The sequence below is a fragment of the Phytophthora sojae genome (assembly GCF_000149755.1).
Source record: "Phytophthora sojae unplaced genomic scaffold PHYSOscaffold_7, whole genome shotgun sequence".
NCBI classification, from domain to species: domain Eukaryota; phylum Oomycota; class Peronosporomycetes; order Peronosporales; family Peronosporaceae; genus Phytophthora; species Phytophthora sojae.
The window spans coordinates 639,593-654,428 of NW_009258121.1; the positions used below are offsets into that span (position 1 = coordinate 639,593).

Here is a 14,836-nt window from a genome sequence, read left to right on the forward strand (position 1 = left end):
GGAAGATATGTGTTGCGAGCGCACAATGTATGGAAATCTTGCGGGTGTGCCGGGCATCAAACCGAGGCGCTTCAATGTCCGTTTGTGTTTGAGAACGTCGAGCCTGACTGTGCGACTCTATCTGCAATGGCTGTGCGTGCTTTTTCGCGCAAACCATCGGGCCTCGAACGCATGGAGCGACAGAGCCGAAGTTACCTGGTGTTGGTCTGCGAGCAACGGCTTTGCAGTGCACCATTCCACGGTGGCCGTGGTACAGTAGCGCGCCGATGCATTTACTATCTCGATTGAGGACGCGATTATTAGTTCGCAATCTCGTTTAGTCGGCACGCAGGGGAAGCTACTGCGCTTGCTCTCCGAACTCTTAACTCTCCAACTGCAGCGTCCGATGGCGGCAGGCAGCCACACAAGCAGGCGGAGAGTGAGCAGCGTTGTTGGGGCCGTCGAACTACGTTCAAAGAAAACAAATCTTGCGCGCCGCGGCCCGGCACAGCGAATTTATCCCCCACCGTGCCGACAATACACTGTAGCGGTGGTTAAAGTACCGAGCCGCGAGCGACAGGCGGAGGTGCGTGGCGTGCCATCCAGCACATGCTGCCGGGCGAGCTTCCGCTGTCCGTTCTTTTCGCTGTCAGAGGTCGTTTGTATTGTCGTCGATTTGGTTAGTCGCCACCCGGGGTGCACATCCCCGTGGCATGGATCGGCACGTGGTGTCTAAAGTTGCACTGCAACTTGGTACAGTGTGGCTATTAGCGCACCGAGGTCAGTCACGCGGGTCGGGCACCGAGTGTCAATTATGCCAACCTGGTGAGGGAAGCGAAGCAAAGGTGGTCATCCCCCCAAGCTTCGGCCGTAGCATCTGGCATTCGAGAGCAAGCACGCCCGACCGTGGACGCCAACTCAACAAAGTTGGCGTCCGTTCCTCTGTCCTTGTAGCGGCCGGAGATTTCCTGGGATCGCTCATGCACGCCGCCACCACCACCGCTGTTGCTGCTGCTGCCGCCGCTCTCTCTCGGTCATTATCCAATTCACTCGCTTCGTGGCAGGCAGGCAACCAACGAACCAACTCGACAACCGACCGATCGACCACCTTTAGCTCAAGCACCACCTACTCTCCACCGCTCAGCCATGGTCAACGCATTATCCACGATCGCTGCTGCTCTCGCCGCCTCCGCCGTCGTTGCCTCCGGTGCGTCCATGCGCTCCGAGGCGGACGCCATGCCATCTGGCTCGTGGCCCGCCAGCAAGGGCAACGTCTACCTGTCGGAGCCCTACACCGTCAAGAAGGGCGAGGTGTTCGACGGCGGCATGAAGACGTACCAGCGCTCGAACGTCAAGTGCGGCGGCCAGGCAGAGAGCGGCTGGCAGACCGCCGTCTTCATGGTGGAGCCGGGCGCCACGCTCAAGAACGTCATCATCGGCAAGGACCAAATGGAGGGCGTGCACTGCGAGCAGAGCGGCTGCACCATCCAGAACGTCTGGTGGGACGACGTCTGCGAGGACGCGCTGAGCATCAAGGGCGGCTCGGCCAGCAGCGTCTCCAAGGTGGTCGGCGGCGGCGCGCGCTCGGCCGACGACAAGGTGGTGCAGCACAACGGGCTCGGCTCCGTCTCCATCGAGGGCTTCTACGTGCAGGACTTCGGCAAGCTCTACCGCTCCTGCGGCACGTGCGGCGACAAGTCGCGCAAGGTCAGCGTCAAGAACGTGTACGCCGTCAACGGCAAGGTGAGCCTCGTGACGGTCAACAAGAACTGGGGCGACCAGGCCACCATCGAGAACGTCAAGATCAAGGGCAAGAAGGTCGACGTGTGCGCGTGGTCGCAGGGCTCCACATCGGGCGAGCCCAAGGAGCTGGGCGCCGGTCCGTCCGGGTCGCTCTGCAAGTACTCCACCAGCACCATCACGTACGCGTAGGCGTAGGAGGGTGCGCGTGGTGTAGTCGAGATTCTAGACATGGTGTGAGAGATCTCTTGTGGCGTCCGTATCCTATCCTTTGACCTACAAATATTAGATGTTGTTTGATTTGGTTTGGTCTAACCATTCGGCTTTCGTGTTTCGAACCTGAGAACCATGCTGCTTTGGTGGCTTTGTCATCGTTCGACTAATAATTACGCGAAATATTAAACACTGTAAATTCGTGTCGACTGTAAAAACGCAAGCGCGTAAGTTGCCGCCGCTGATGTAATGAATGCTAGGCCTGACCAATCGAGTGAGTCAAAGCCAGCAGACCACAACGGCGCATGCAGTGTTCGCTGTTGAGGAAGATATGTGTTGCGAGCGCACAATGTATGGAAATCTTGCGGGTGTGCCGGGCATCAAACCGAGGCGCTTCAATGTCCGTTTGTGTTTGAGAACGTCGAGCCTGACTGTGCGACTCTATCTGCAATGGCTGTGCGTGCTTTTTCGCGCAAACCATCGGGCCTCGAACGCATGGAGCGACAGAGCCGAAGTTACCTGGTGTTGGTCTGCGAGCAACGGCTTTGCAGTGCACCATTCCACGGTGGCCGTGGTACAGTAGCGCGCCGATGCATTTACTATCTCGATTGAGGACGCGATTATTAGTTCGCAATCTCGTTTAGTCGGCACGCAGGGGAAGCTACTGCGCTTGCTCTCCGAACTCTAACTCTCCAACTGCAGCGTCCGATGGCGGCAGGCAGCCACACAAGCAGGCGGAGAGTGAGCAGCGTTGTTGGGGCCGTCGAACTACGTTCAAAGAAAACAAATCTTGCGCGCCGCGGCCCGGCACAGCGAATTTATCCCCCACCGTGCCGACAATACACTGTAGCGGTGGTTAAAGTACCGAGCCGCGAGCGACAGGCGGAGGTGCGTGGCGTGCCATCCAGCACATGCTGCCGGGCGAGCTTCCGCTGTCCGTTCTTTTCGCTGTCAGAGGTCGTTTGTATTGTCGTCGATTTGGTTAGTCGCCACCCGGGGTGCACATCCCCGTGGCATGGATCGGCACGTGGTGTCTAAAGTTGCACTGCAACTTGGTACAGTGTGGCTATTAGCGCACCGAGGTCAGTCACGCGGGTCGGCCGGTCGTGAGCACCGAGTGTCAATTATGCCAACCTGGTGAGGGAAGCGAAGCAAAGGTGGTCATCCCCCCAAGCTTCGGCCGTAGCATCTGGCATTCGAGAGCAAGCACGCCCGACCGTGGACGCCAACTCAACAAAGTTGGCGTCCGTTCCTCTGTCCTTGTAGCGGCCGGAGATCCCCTGGGATCGCTCATGCACGCCGCCACCACCACCGCTGTTGCTGCTGCTGCCGCCGCGCTCTCTCGGTCATTATCCAATTCACTCGCTTCGTGGCAGGCAGGCAACCAACGAACCAACTCGACAACCGACCGATCGACCACCTTTAGCTCAAGCACCACCTACTCTCCACCGCTCAGCCATGGTCAACGCATTATCCACGATCGCTGCTGCTCTCGCCGCCTCCGCCGTCGTTGCCTCCGGTGCGTCCATGCGCTCCGAGGCGGACGCCATGCCATCTGGCTCGTGGCCCGCCAGCAAGGGCAACGTCTACCTGTCGGAGCCCTACACCGTCAAGAAGGGCGAGGTGTTCGACGGCGGCATGAAGACGTACCAGCGCTCGAACGTCAAGTGCGGCGGCCAGGCAGAGAGCGGCTGGCAGACCGCCGTCTTCATGGTGGAGCCGGGCGCCACGCTCAAGAACGTCATCATCGGCAAGGACCAAATGGAGGGCGTGCACTGCGAGCAGAGCGGCTGCACCATCCAGAACGTCTGGTGGGACGACGTCTGCGAGGACGCGCTGAGCATCAAGGGCGGCTCGGCCAGCAGCGTCTCCAAGGTGGTCGGCGGCGGCGCGCGCTCGGCCGACGACAAGGTGGTGCAGCACAACGGGCTCGGCTCCGTCTCCATCGAGGGCTTCTACGTGCAGGACTTCGGCAAGCTCTACCGCTCCTGCGGCACGTGCGGCGACAAGTCGCGCAAGGTCAGCGTCAAGAACGTGTACGCCGTCAACGGCAAGGTGAGCCTCGTGACGGTCAACAAGAACTGGGGCGACCAGGCCACCATCGAGAACGTCAAGATCAAGGGCAAGAAGGTCGACGTGTGCGCGTGGTCGCAGGGCTCCACGTCGGGCGAGCCCAAGGAGCTGGGCGCCGGTCCGTCCGTGTCGCTCTGCAAGTACTCCACCAGCACCATCACGTACGCGTAGGCGTAGGAGGGTGCGAGTGGTGTAGTCCAGATTCTAGACATGGTGTGAGAGATCTCTTGTGGCGTCCGTATCCTACCTATCCTTTGACCTACAAATATTAAGTGTTGTTTGGTTCGGTTTGGTTTGGTTTGGTTTGTTTGGTTGCACATTGGGCGCCTTCCAAAACCCATATAAAACCGTTTGATCGTATAGTGGAGTTCAGACCAAAAAGTGGTCTCATCAAACAATTCTAATGCGACTCTCAACTAGCAACGTGATTAAACAAGTGACTGAACTCCACTATATTCGAAGGTCGCGTTCCAGCAACCGTTTTGGGGCGCATTAAACGCTTCGGTAATTTAAAATAAATTACGGGTTAAACTGATCAAACGGTTTTATATGAGTTTTGGAAGGCGCCCATTCGCTGTTTTCCGTGTGCTGTCGGACTAACCATTCGGCTTTCGTGTTTCGAGCCTGAGAACCATGCTGCTTTGGTGGCTTTGTCATCGTTCGGAGACATGTACACGAAATATTGGACCGATTCCCGTCCGGCAAAATTGTTGTATAAAATCTCTTGCACATGTACAAATCTCGTCCAGCCCGCAGGTTGAACCGGCAATTTGGTCTCTAGATGTTCTAATTCGGTACTACTTGTGCACTTTGAAATTGAAGTGATTGGACGCTTATGGCAAGATAGACTCCCAACCAAGAGTGGTGGCGATGCTAACGACGAATGCAGTGTCATTTCGGCAGCATAAATGCGTTGCTTCGCCGTGTCTTGGGTTCGGTAGCTTAGCTTTCCTCGTTTTCTGCGTCTGGCGGTGCGGTAGATGCTGCCGGATGACTCGCCTTGCGCTGCCATTGCGACGGCAGCGTTGTTGGACTCGTTGACAAAGTCGTCTTCTTCATCGGCGTGTATCATTTGCAAAATGCCGGCCAGCAATGTAAATTCGTGTCGACTGTACAAATGCACTCTCGTTTCCGCCGAGGATTAACGTTAGACCTAGTACATCGAGTAAGTCGAGGCCTGCAGAGCACGACGATGACGCTCACTATTGCGGATATTATTTTTGTGACCGCGGTAATGTAGTAGAGATCTTGCTTGTATTTGAGCATTCGATGAGGAACGAGAGGCTTGAATTGATTAGAAGAACCCCACGGTATAGAAACATACGTAAGTACAGTGGTGATCTACTTCTTCTGCTTCGAAGTAACTGGGAATGCATGGGTGTTACACGGCACAAACATTGCCTATTTTGCACCTGCTTCGACGTCTTCGTCACTTTCGTCAAATTATAAAGTAAGGCAAGTTGCCACTTTAGTAGAATTTTCGATGGCAATTTTTAGCCAACCGCCCCTGCTTGTAATATTGACCGCAAGGTACTGAGTGAGGTATGGAATTGTAGCTCAAGATTTCAACAATCAGAGACGATATCAGCTAACTAAATCCATGCAATATTCAGCACATTTAACGCAAGCTACTAAGCCATCTCGTATTCGAGGTTGTGCCAGTTTAGTAGAGATTTTATCAGGGGGGTTGTATTGAAATACCAGCTGTTTGCTCCCTTGCACCTTGAATAATATATTGTGAATTCTGGCCAATATTGCCGATTCGGGTCGGTTTACCATATGGGTTGAAATCGCTGAATACAAATTTCAAGTCTTTTGGAATCGACCGAGACGGCCTGAGCGACTTCTTATTTCGTACTTTATTGCGTACATAGTAAACTCAAGTCAAATCAAAATCTCGGGCGGTTTGCTGGCGATTTGGCTCGGTCGATTCAATCAATCGACTTCGGAAAGTTCGACTAGAACGCGCAATATTATCAACCAATCATGGAAGCTATACGCGAAATACTGTCTGTTCATTGGTCGACGTGACACTCTACTAAACTGCTCACTCTCAACCAAAGTGGCAACTTGCCTTATTCATTATTTACATTTCAAGTCTTCCCGGGTGCCATCAAATCGTCGCTACAACACCGTCGATAGAGATGTTATGACGTCTACCGTGGTGCTTTCATGAAATAGGAAGCGAATGTACAGCGCTGTCGCGCTTGCGCGTCCGAGTCCACAGGAACAATAGTCATAAGCATACAGAGCGTTGGGTCACGAGAAAACCGCAGCCTCCAGAGGTCCGCCACACCCGTAGCACAGGGCCCACGTTGCCCTTTACTTTACGTACACCTTCTTGCCCGCCCCATTGATATTGTATTTGCCTCCGCGAGGACCGACGTGGAAAACTCGACTGTCTGCGTTGTCCGTTTTGTCCGTTGTGACGTCTTCCTCAGAGCACTCATCCACATAATCGCTGTCGTCTGCAGAGGAGTCGTCGCCAAAATCCCCACTCTCTTGGTTTTCGCGGCGGGCTGGCGCTTTTGCGGCAGTGCGAGGCTGACGCTGTTTCCGCTTTGCCTGACTTGACTTTCCCTTTCGAGAAGCGGCACCTGCGCGTTTGGTGGCGCTCTTTTTCACCCTTGGCTCTTGTTTGCTTGGTGTTCCACGTCCAGGTTGGGCCTTCACCTTGACTGGTCGAGCGGGCTCTTCAGCGATTGCTGTTGTAGAAGCGGATCGAGCGACGGCTGCATGCTTTTTCTTCTTCTTGCTGTGTGAGTGGAATACTTTCGCTGCCAGGCGAGAAAATGGGTTTCGGTGCTTCTTTTCTGGGGAAAGAGGAGACTGCGAGTCTGTAGTCATTGAAGCCATTCTGGGCTTCGGGTCTGCTTTCTTTTCCGGTGAGGGCGGCGTCCTCGGTGGATGTGGCGCTGGTGACGGCGAGCGGAATCTGCCGCGAGGAATTTGCCGCAATTCCTGCTTGTCCTTGTCAATATCCCAGAGCTTAGGTCGACTACCGACGTCGAGCCGATTAAACTGCTGCCGCAAGCTCACGTACAAATAGTGGCCGTTGGCTGCGATCATGGCGTCCTGGAACCCCTCGTCTTGGGCATGCTTCGCAATCTGGACCAGCCGGTCGTATTCACGCGCTGAGATCTTTCGGTCCTGCTTCTTGCTGGTCTCAGCTAGCTCCGACGGTGGCGGCGCGTCCTTGGCGTTGATCAGCATCGCGTCCACCTTTTTGTGCAGCACCTGGTTGCTCGTCGCCAGCATGAGGCGGAGGTTGCTCGGGTGGTTGAGGATCTCGCGCAGCTCCTCGCCCATGCGCTGCTCTACCGGCAGCCGCTCGTTCAGCCGCAGCATCACCTCCAGTCCGATGTAGTGAGCTGCTTCCAGCTTGTCCTTGTTGGCGGCGTCCGAGTTGTCTCGGCACGCCTGCTGCTTGGCAGGCATGCGCAGGTTGTGCGTGTGCAGCGGCACGTTGGGCAGCGCGTCCAGCTCGCCCCTCTCGTACATTTTGGCCAGCGCGGCCTCTCCGTACTCGGTCAGCGCCGCCGAGACCATGGCGATCTCCAGGATCTTGTCTTTCGTGCACGTGCTGCCCTCCTCAAGCGGCCCGACGGCGTCCTCGACCCAGCGCAGCAGCTCGGCCTTGCTCTTGCTGGTCTTGCGGCCCACCTCGCGCGCCAGCGACATGTGGTGGTTCTTGAAGTAGTTGCGGTACTTGCAGAAGCGGTCGTGGTCGCTGCTCCGCAGCCGTTGCGCGCGCCGCGTGTTCTCCGGGCTGTGGATGTCGTCCACCGTGAACTCGGCGCGCGCCTCGGCCGAGATCTCGTCGCCCTGCTGGTTGCCACGCGGTCGGGGCCCATCCGGACGGCTGTTGCCGTCGCCCGACGGCTGCGGGCGCGAGAGCTTGAGACCCATTTGCTGGGTGCCTCCGCTTGAAGAGTGAGCGACCTGATTTCCTGCTCGACGAACGCCACGCGCAAAAGTTTCCTAAATTCTGGCTTTTTATGTACTTTACCGGAATTTAGGATTGGTGTACAACACACAAATGGAGATGGACCACCTTCAACTTACAGTACGATCTCGAAGTATACTTTCGCTAGTTGTATGGCGAACATCGAGCAAAACGTTATTTTTTATGGTATGTAGGGTGAGCCATGCAAGTCAAAAGTGAAGCAACAGCGCTGACCCTAATTCTCAGCCGCGCGGCGCTTGTTCTGGCGGATGGCGCGGAACTCCTCCTGGATCTCGTCGTTGGTCTTGCCCGACGTCTCTGGGAGCAGGAAGAACACGAACACGAACGAGATGGCCAGCAGCACCACGAACGGAACGTACGCCAGGTCATCCAGCGCACTTGAGATGTAAGGGTAGCCTACGCCCACGACCAGGTTTGCGGACCAAGCGGTAAGCACGCAAATGGAGGTGACGGTGGCACGCGCGTAGTCGGGGAAGATGTCGGCAATGACCACGTACATCAGGGGGCCAAGACTCACACCGAACGAGGCCACGTATGTCGCGATGAACAGAATCGACAGCGCCGACCAGCTGAACGATAGCGAGAGTGTCACGCCGATAGCGCTGATGAACATGCCGGCCAGGCCCCACAGCAGCATGCGACGGTTGCCGAAGTGAGCAGCGAAGAAACCCGAGACCAACGTCGGCAGCATGTTGACGATGTCGATGATGACAGCACTCACACGGGCGTTGCTCAGACCGGCCTGGTTGAACAGGTCCGACGAGTAGTAGAACACCGTGTTGATACCCGTGATCTTCTGCATCACGGCGACGCCGAAGGCGATAATAAATTGGCGGCGAAGAGGAGGCGCGATCAGCTCCGAGAAGGACACACCCTTGCCGCTACGGACGACGTCATTGCCCGTCTCGCTCCACGTGCTCGACTGCATCTCCATGTCGTGCTTACGCTTTGACTCGATCCACTCCAGAGCCACGGGCACGCTCTCAGCACCGAACAGACGGGCGAGCACAGCCTCGGCCTCAGCGCGTCGCCCCTTAAGCAGCAGCCACACAGGCGACTCCACCATCAGGAACGGCGACATGCTCAGGAAGATGGCCGCCAGCACGATCGGGAACGCAGCAATGTAACGCCAGCCGTTGTGGAAGTCCATGTAGAAGAACGTTGTTGCCGCCAGCAGGATACCGACAGTGATGCCACTGTGGAGGACGGCGCCGAGAAGCGAACGGAGGTGGGGAGGCGAGATCTCGTTGATGTAGCCACCGACGTTGCCCGTCGTCGCACCAGAGGCAATACCAGCAAGCAGACGGCCGACTGCGAACACCCACAGGTTCGACACCGAAGCCATGATGACAGCTCCCGCTACGATGAAGCCGCAGTTGTAGACCAGAACTTGCTTACGACCAAAACGATCGGCAAACTTGCCAACAAGGCCGGCACCGATCATGCCACCGACAATCCATGCGTTCACGACGATGGTCCACTGGAACTTGGTGTGGCCTGGGAACATGATGCACGTGCCTTCCACTACTGGCCGAGCATTGCAGTCGTCGACATTGTTGAACTTGCGAAGGTTGAGCTGCGAGGTCGACCAACCGAACTGCAGCGGCAGCACGAACGCGAGCATGGCGCTCGTCCACAGGATGTACGTGGGCTGGACGTGCATGCGCGCCTCTGCGGCTTCTTGGTCGATGTGGGCGAGCTCGGCATCTGGCGTCGTGACCTCCACGTAGGCAGGGTCCTTGATAACTGGTGATGCGGCGGGGGACTTGGTCTCACCTGCCATGGTGCTGGATGGATGGCTACGGACGGATGGAGTGCGCTTGAGAAAGCCAAATTGCGAATGAGGGAGCCGCTGTGCGGTCGAGCACAGCTCGGATCCCAGACTGCTTGGTCCGATCGCGTAGGAAGGGCACTGGCAAAGCGTGGATGTGCATTCAACGCCCGAGATAGGGCACCGCGTCCTCCATTATCACTAACGAGCAAGCGTCGCAACAGTGATATGCGCGGGAGCCCGAGAGCGAAGCTGGTGGCGGTGCAGAAGCGGTCATGGGCTGACTGTTTATACCGTCGGTGCGGCACTTGCATGCGCTGAGACGTGGCGGCCAAGTGCGCAAAGGCGATTTGAAAGCGAGGATCGGCAGCGAGAAATGGAATTCAGGTGCCAGATACAGAAGTGAAAGTTCGCCAAACGGAAAATGTACAGCCCATGTTTTGAAAACATTGTTTTCGGATTGAAGGGGGTGAAATGGCCCGCAAATCTATCGTGATGCAGAGACCAAATCGGCATCAGTGGCGTTTGAGAAGCATGAACAACCCGCAAACGTAGCCCCGAAGCAAGGCTTAGGTCTATAGTTCCCTGCCTAGCGCTGGGCCGGCCTTCTAAAGGTTTTAAGGACAGGTAGAGCCACATTTAGCAGCTCGATTACCCAGTTCCCAGGGATTTGCAATAGATTTGGGTGCCATGACATCCGTCCTGAAAACCGAAACATGGATGTCCATGATTTCAGCATGTTTTACATGTTTGAAGATCTTACTTGGTTTTAGTATGCCTTTATCCCTAACCCTATTCCGAAACATGGGCTGTAGGACCAGCCTTCGCCAAAGCTCGCCGACGAATTCGTGACTGTCGAGCGTACAGGCCATTTGTGGACTCGCTTGTTATTTCGTGGCGGGGTGATAGCACCAGTTTTACTACAATATAGCCCCTCCAACTTGAGGGCACCCTCCAACTTGGAGGGTGCCCCCATACAAACTACAGCCCTCTTGTCTTTTTTCTTTGCACTGTGCTGTATTCGCGGCCCTTGAAAACGGGGTGGTACGGAAAACTATGGGGGGGGGTGAAGTGTTCCAAATTTGAGCAAAAACCGACCGGAACCCCCCCTCCTGACTGCAGTTTTTTTAATGCCATCACAAACAAACTCCACAGCCCCCAGTACTGGTGGGTGGTGGGGCCCCACCACCCACCAGTAGAAAGAAGCATTGGGTGGCAGTATCTCCAGCAACTCAACTAAGGCTGCTCGAGAGGTAACAGACCTGTCGAGCAACCGCATGTATTACAGTTCGATTACCTCTCGAGCAGCCTTAGTCGAGTTGCTAGGGAGGGCCCCCTCGAGGCCGGGTCGCCACCACCCCGAGTTTACAATTCGCTACTGGCGAAATAGCCGGGCGGTGCACCGAAGCAGCAGCCCATCTCGTCATGATAAGGTCTCTTCTATGACAGTGTTTTCGCAAGTGTACGTTGAGAAGTTCTGCTGATACCGCAAGACTGTAGCGCTAAGTGTGTTTTGCGGTATCACGAACTGTGTGAGTTGTATGGTTATCTATGTGTCTCAATGCGTGTTAGGGTTACTAGCCGGAGGAGGGGGGCAGGTGAAAGCGATGTCCAGGATTTCACAAAATCGCCCCTACCGAACCTGGCGCTCCCTTAACTATAGGCAAGCCTGGGCTCATCGGAGAGCTAGCCTTGCCCTTTAGCTTTCCAACGAGACCAACTTCACTTAATGATATTGCGTGCAGCCTTCAGGCCGTTCCGTTTCCTAGAGCACTCGTGGAACTTTGGAGATTTGGCGTGGTTGACCTCCGTCCCCGCCCAGCTGCCAGACTGGGCCAAAGTATGGCCATGATAAAAAAAACACGATTTGCATTGGGGTGTTTTTTTGCGGTATCAGCAGCAAGAGCCGTGTACGTTCGCCATCGATCTTGGCGTTCGGAACGCCGGGTGAAGCACTCTTGAGTTCGGCCGAAGCGATACAATATCGCATCCATAGTGCCGCAACGCCAGGCCTGCAGCCTTGATTGAGAAATAAGTTTCTACAGAAGTTGTCGCCATTTGAAGACTGTGCTCCTTCATGGCGATAGAATTGGAGATATTGTAGTTAAGCTTATGATCGATGGTGAACTTCACCGGATGAAGCCTTTCCCGGAGTACCACGCACTGTATCACGCGAAAACGCACAATTTTTATCGTGTCCTATGTCGTCTTTCAATCTTCCGGGCACGAGCCTACATGTAATGCAGATGTACCCCAGCTTCATCCACGATGAAAATCTTGCTTCCGGTATTACTACGCTGCAATGCAGCCTGCATTGCTGCTGGCTGCTGTTACAGAGGTTCTGTAGCGATCGGCCTCCCAACGTATCGATTCTGCATGCGCCACGTGCGGCTTGTGCAGAGGGAACAAAATCTTGTCGAGGCTAAAAACGCGAGCCAAGAAGGTGCTCTCGATGGGCATGAACTAAGTTCGCGCGACACTACAACCCACACGTTGAGAGTCCAATTCGTACTTCCTATCCTTCACTTGCAACCATCCTAGCAGTGAGCAGCAAAGACAAGCAGAGATTAACGCAAGATTAAACGAGAATGACAAATTCAAGACGTTTATGTATATGTATCTTGCAGCCGATCCCTTTGCGACTGCGTCCTTTGCACTACAGTAAGTATCTAGTTTCCGGCGGCCGCGCGGCGCTTCTTCTGGCGAATGGCGCGGAACTCGTTCTGGATCTCGTCGTTCGTCTTGCCCGACGTCTCCGGGAGCAGGAAGAACACGAACACGAACGAGATGGCCAGCAGCACCACGAACGGGAGGTAGGCCAAGTCCTCGAGAGCGCTCGAAATGTACGGGTATCCAACACCGACGATCAGGTTGGCCGTCCAGGCAACCATAACACCGATGGAGGTGACGGTGGCACGCGCGTAGTCGGGGAAGATGTCGGCAATGACCACGTACATCAGGGGGCCAAGACTCACACCGAAAGAGCCCACGTACGTCGCGATGAACAGAATCGACAGCGCCGACCAGCTGAACGACAGCGACAGCGTCACGCCGATAGCGCTGATGAACATGCCGGCAAGACCGCTCAGCAGCATGCGACGGTTGCCGAAGCGAGCAGCGAAGAAACCCGAGACCAACGTCGGCAGCATGTTGACAATGTCGATGATGATGGTGCTGACGCGAGCGTTGCTCAGACCGGCCTGGTTGAACAGGTCCGACGAGTAGTAGAACACCGTGTTGATACCCGTGATCTTCTGCATGCACGCAACACCAATAGCGATGATGAACTGGCGACGGAGCGGAGGCGCGATCAGCTCCGAGAAGGGCACACCCTTGCCGCTGCGGACGACCTCGTTGCCCGTCTCGCTCCACGTGCTCGACTGCATCTCCATGTCGTGCTTGCGCTTCGACTCGATCCACTCAAGAGCCACAGGCACGTTCTCGGCGCCGTACAGACGAGTGAGCACAGCCTCAGCCTCCGGGCGACGGCCCTTGAGCAGCAGCCACACAGGCGACTCCACCATCAGGAACGGCGACATGCTCAGGAAGATGGCCGCCAGCACGATCGGGAACGCAGCAATGTAACGCCAGCCGTTGTGGAAGTCCATGTAGAAGAACGTCGTCGCGACCAAGAGGATACCGACAGTGATGCCACTGTGGAGGACGGCGCCGAGAAGCGAACGGAGGTGGGGAGGCGAGATCTCGTTGATGTAGCCACCGACGTTGCCCGTCGTCGCACCAGAGGCAATACCAGCAAGCAGACGGCCGACTGCGAACACCCACAGGTTCGACACCGAAGCCATGATGACAGCACCAGCGATGATGAAGCCGCAGTTGTACACTAGGACTTGCTTGCGACCGAAGCGATCAGCGAACTTGCCGACAAGGCCGGCACCGATCATGCCACCGACAATCCATGCGTTCACGACGATGGTCCACTGGAACTTGGTGTGGCCCGGGAACATGATGCACGTGCCCTCAGCGATCGGACGGGCATTGCAGTCGTGCACATTGTTAAACTTGCGAAGGTTGAGCTGCGACGTCGACCAACCGTACTGCAGGGGCAGCACGAAGGCGAGCATGGCGCTCGTCCACAGGATGTACGTGGGCTTGATGCGCAGGCGAGCTGCAGCCTCTTCCGGCTCGAGCACCGTGTTGTGGATCTGGGGGGTCGAGACCTCCGCGTAGGCGGGGTCCACCGGGGAGGCGGGCACGGACTTGTTCTCGTCGGTCATTGTCGCTGGAAGCAGGCGGGTCGAGTGCGGTTGCGCTCGAGGAGGCCAATTGGAGAATGGTCGACATCCTGCGCCTCGCGACGATCGCGCAAGGGGGGACAGGAGAGCGGGCTCGTCGATCAGAGCATCCTGGTTGAACAACCGGAAGCCCAAGGAGCCGGCGATCTATGTCGATCGCGTTAGGCTCCAATCGTGGGTGCAGAACGAGGGCTGCTCGGAGCCGAGGGCATCAAGCACGAGTGGGTGAAGCTGAGCGGGGCTGTACATACCAGCCAGCAACGTGTGTACAAACGTTACACAGCAACAACAACATCACCGACACGTTCCCTTTTCTGTAACTTCCACGAGTCAACTTTTCTGCAAATTTCGTTTCGGCGATTCGCTTGTCGTCCACCAAATGCAACATGAAGTTGAACATCTGCCGAGACTTGCTTAAGTTCGGGCGACAATTTCCTAGCTTTGGTGGACACAACTCGCGATGGCGGGGAGACCCTTTCTTGAGAAACAGAACAGAGCCCCCAGAAATCCGATCCTGCGACCGCGAACATTTTCTGCCCCCGCTCGCCCCACTTGTCGACTAAGAGCGAACACTTTAGTCGACGGCCGATGCTGAACTGCAATGGCCTATCATACATAATGTGCGTGTGTTGAGTGACTGCATCGAGCTCCGCTTCGCTAGCGACGCTGCCTCCCATGCAGTCAATGTATGAAGGTGGCGAAGTCTCCTGTGGCGGGCGTCTAGCGGCACATTTGAGCAAGGACACAATAGAGACGGGGGCCAACATGTGCGGTCCTTGCGCTTCAGAAACCCCATCTTCCAGTTGCATATCGCATGATTCGTTCAATGTGGCTTTTCTC

The 14,836-nt window shown here is 56.1% G+C and overlaps 5 protein-coding genes across 5 annotated transcripts; 2 read left to right on the forward strand and 3 right to left on the reverse strand.

The window, feature by feature from the left end:
- Nucleotides 1-1,125: 1,125 nt before the first annotated feature.
- Nucleotides 1,126-1,911, forward strand: PHYSODRAFT_514953 (hypothetical protein; the record flags this gene model as incomplete). Its single annotated transcript, XM_009533701.1, has 1 exon — nt 1,126-1,911. One exon carries the CDS (start codon nt 1,126-1,128, stop codon nt 1,909-1,911), a length of 786 nt encoding a protein of 261 aa, XP_009531996.1.
- Nucleotides 1,912-3,390: 1,479 nt separating this feature from the next.
- On the forward strand, nt 3,391-4,176 carry PHYSODRAFT_336175 (hypothetical protein; the record flags this gene model as incomplete). The annotated part of the gene is made up of 1 exon (XM_009533702.1): nt 3,391-4,176. One exon carries the CDS (start codon nt 3,391-3,393, stop codon nt 4,174-4,176), a length of 786 nt encoding a protein of 261 aa, XP_009531997.1.
- Nucleotides 4,177-6,148: 1,972 nt separating this feature from the next.
- PHYSODRAFT_547637 (hypothetical protein) lies at nt 6,149-7,914 on the reverse strand (the record flags this gene model as incomplete). The annotated part of the gene is made up of 1 exon (XM_009533703.1): nt 6,149-7,914. One exon carries the CDS (start codon nt 7,912-7,914, stop codon nt 6,328-6,330), a length of 1,587 nt encoding a protein of 528 aa, XP_009531998.1. The 3' UTR covers nt 6,149-6,327.
- A 272-nt stretch (nt 7,915-8,186) lies between these two features.
- On the reverse strand, nt 8,187-9,755 carry PHYSODRAFT_336177 (hypothetical protein; the record flags this gene model as incomplete). Its single annotated transcript, XM_009533704.1, has 1 exon — nt 8,187-9,755. The coding sequence occupies one exon, from the start codon at nt 9,753-9,755 to the stop codon at nt 8,187-8,189; it is 1,569 nt and encodes a 522-aa protein (XP_009531999.1).
- Nucleotides 9,756-12,412: 2,657 nt separating this feature from the next.
- Nucleotides 12,413-13,978, reverse strand: PHYSODRAFT_516351 (hypothetical protein; the record flags this gene model as incomplete). Its single annotated transcript, XM_009533705.1, has 2 exons — nt 12,413-13,129; nt 13,211-13,978. The coding sequence occupies 2 exons, from the start codon at nt 13,976-13,978 to the stop codon at nt 12,413-12,415; spliced, it is 1,485 nt and encodes a 494-aa protein (XP_009532000.1).
- Between the last annotated feature and the right edge of the window lie 858 nt (nt 13,979-14,836).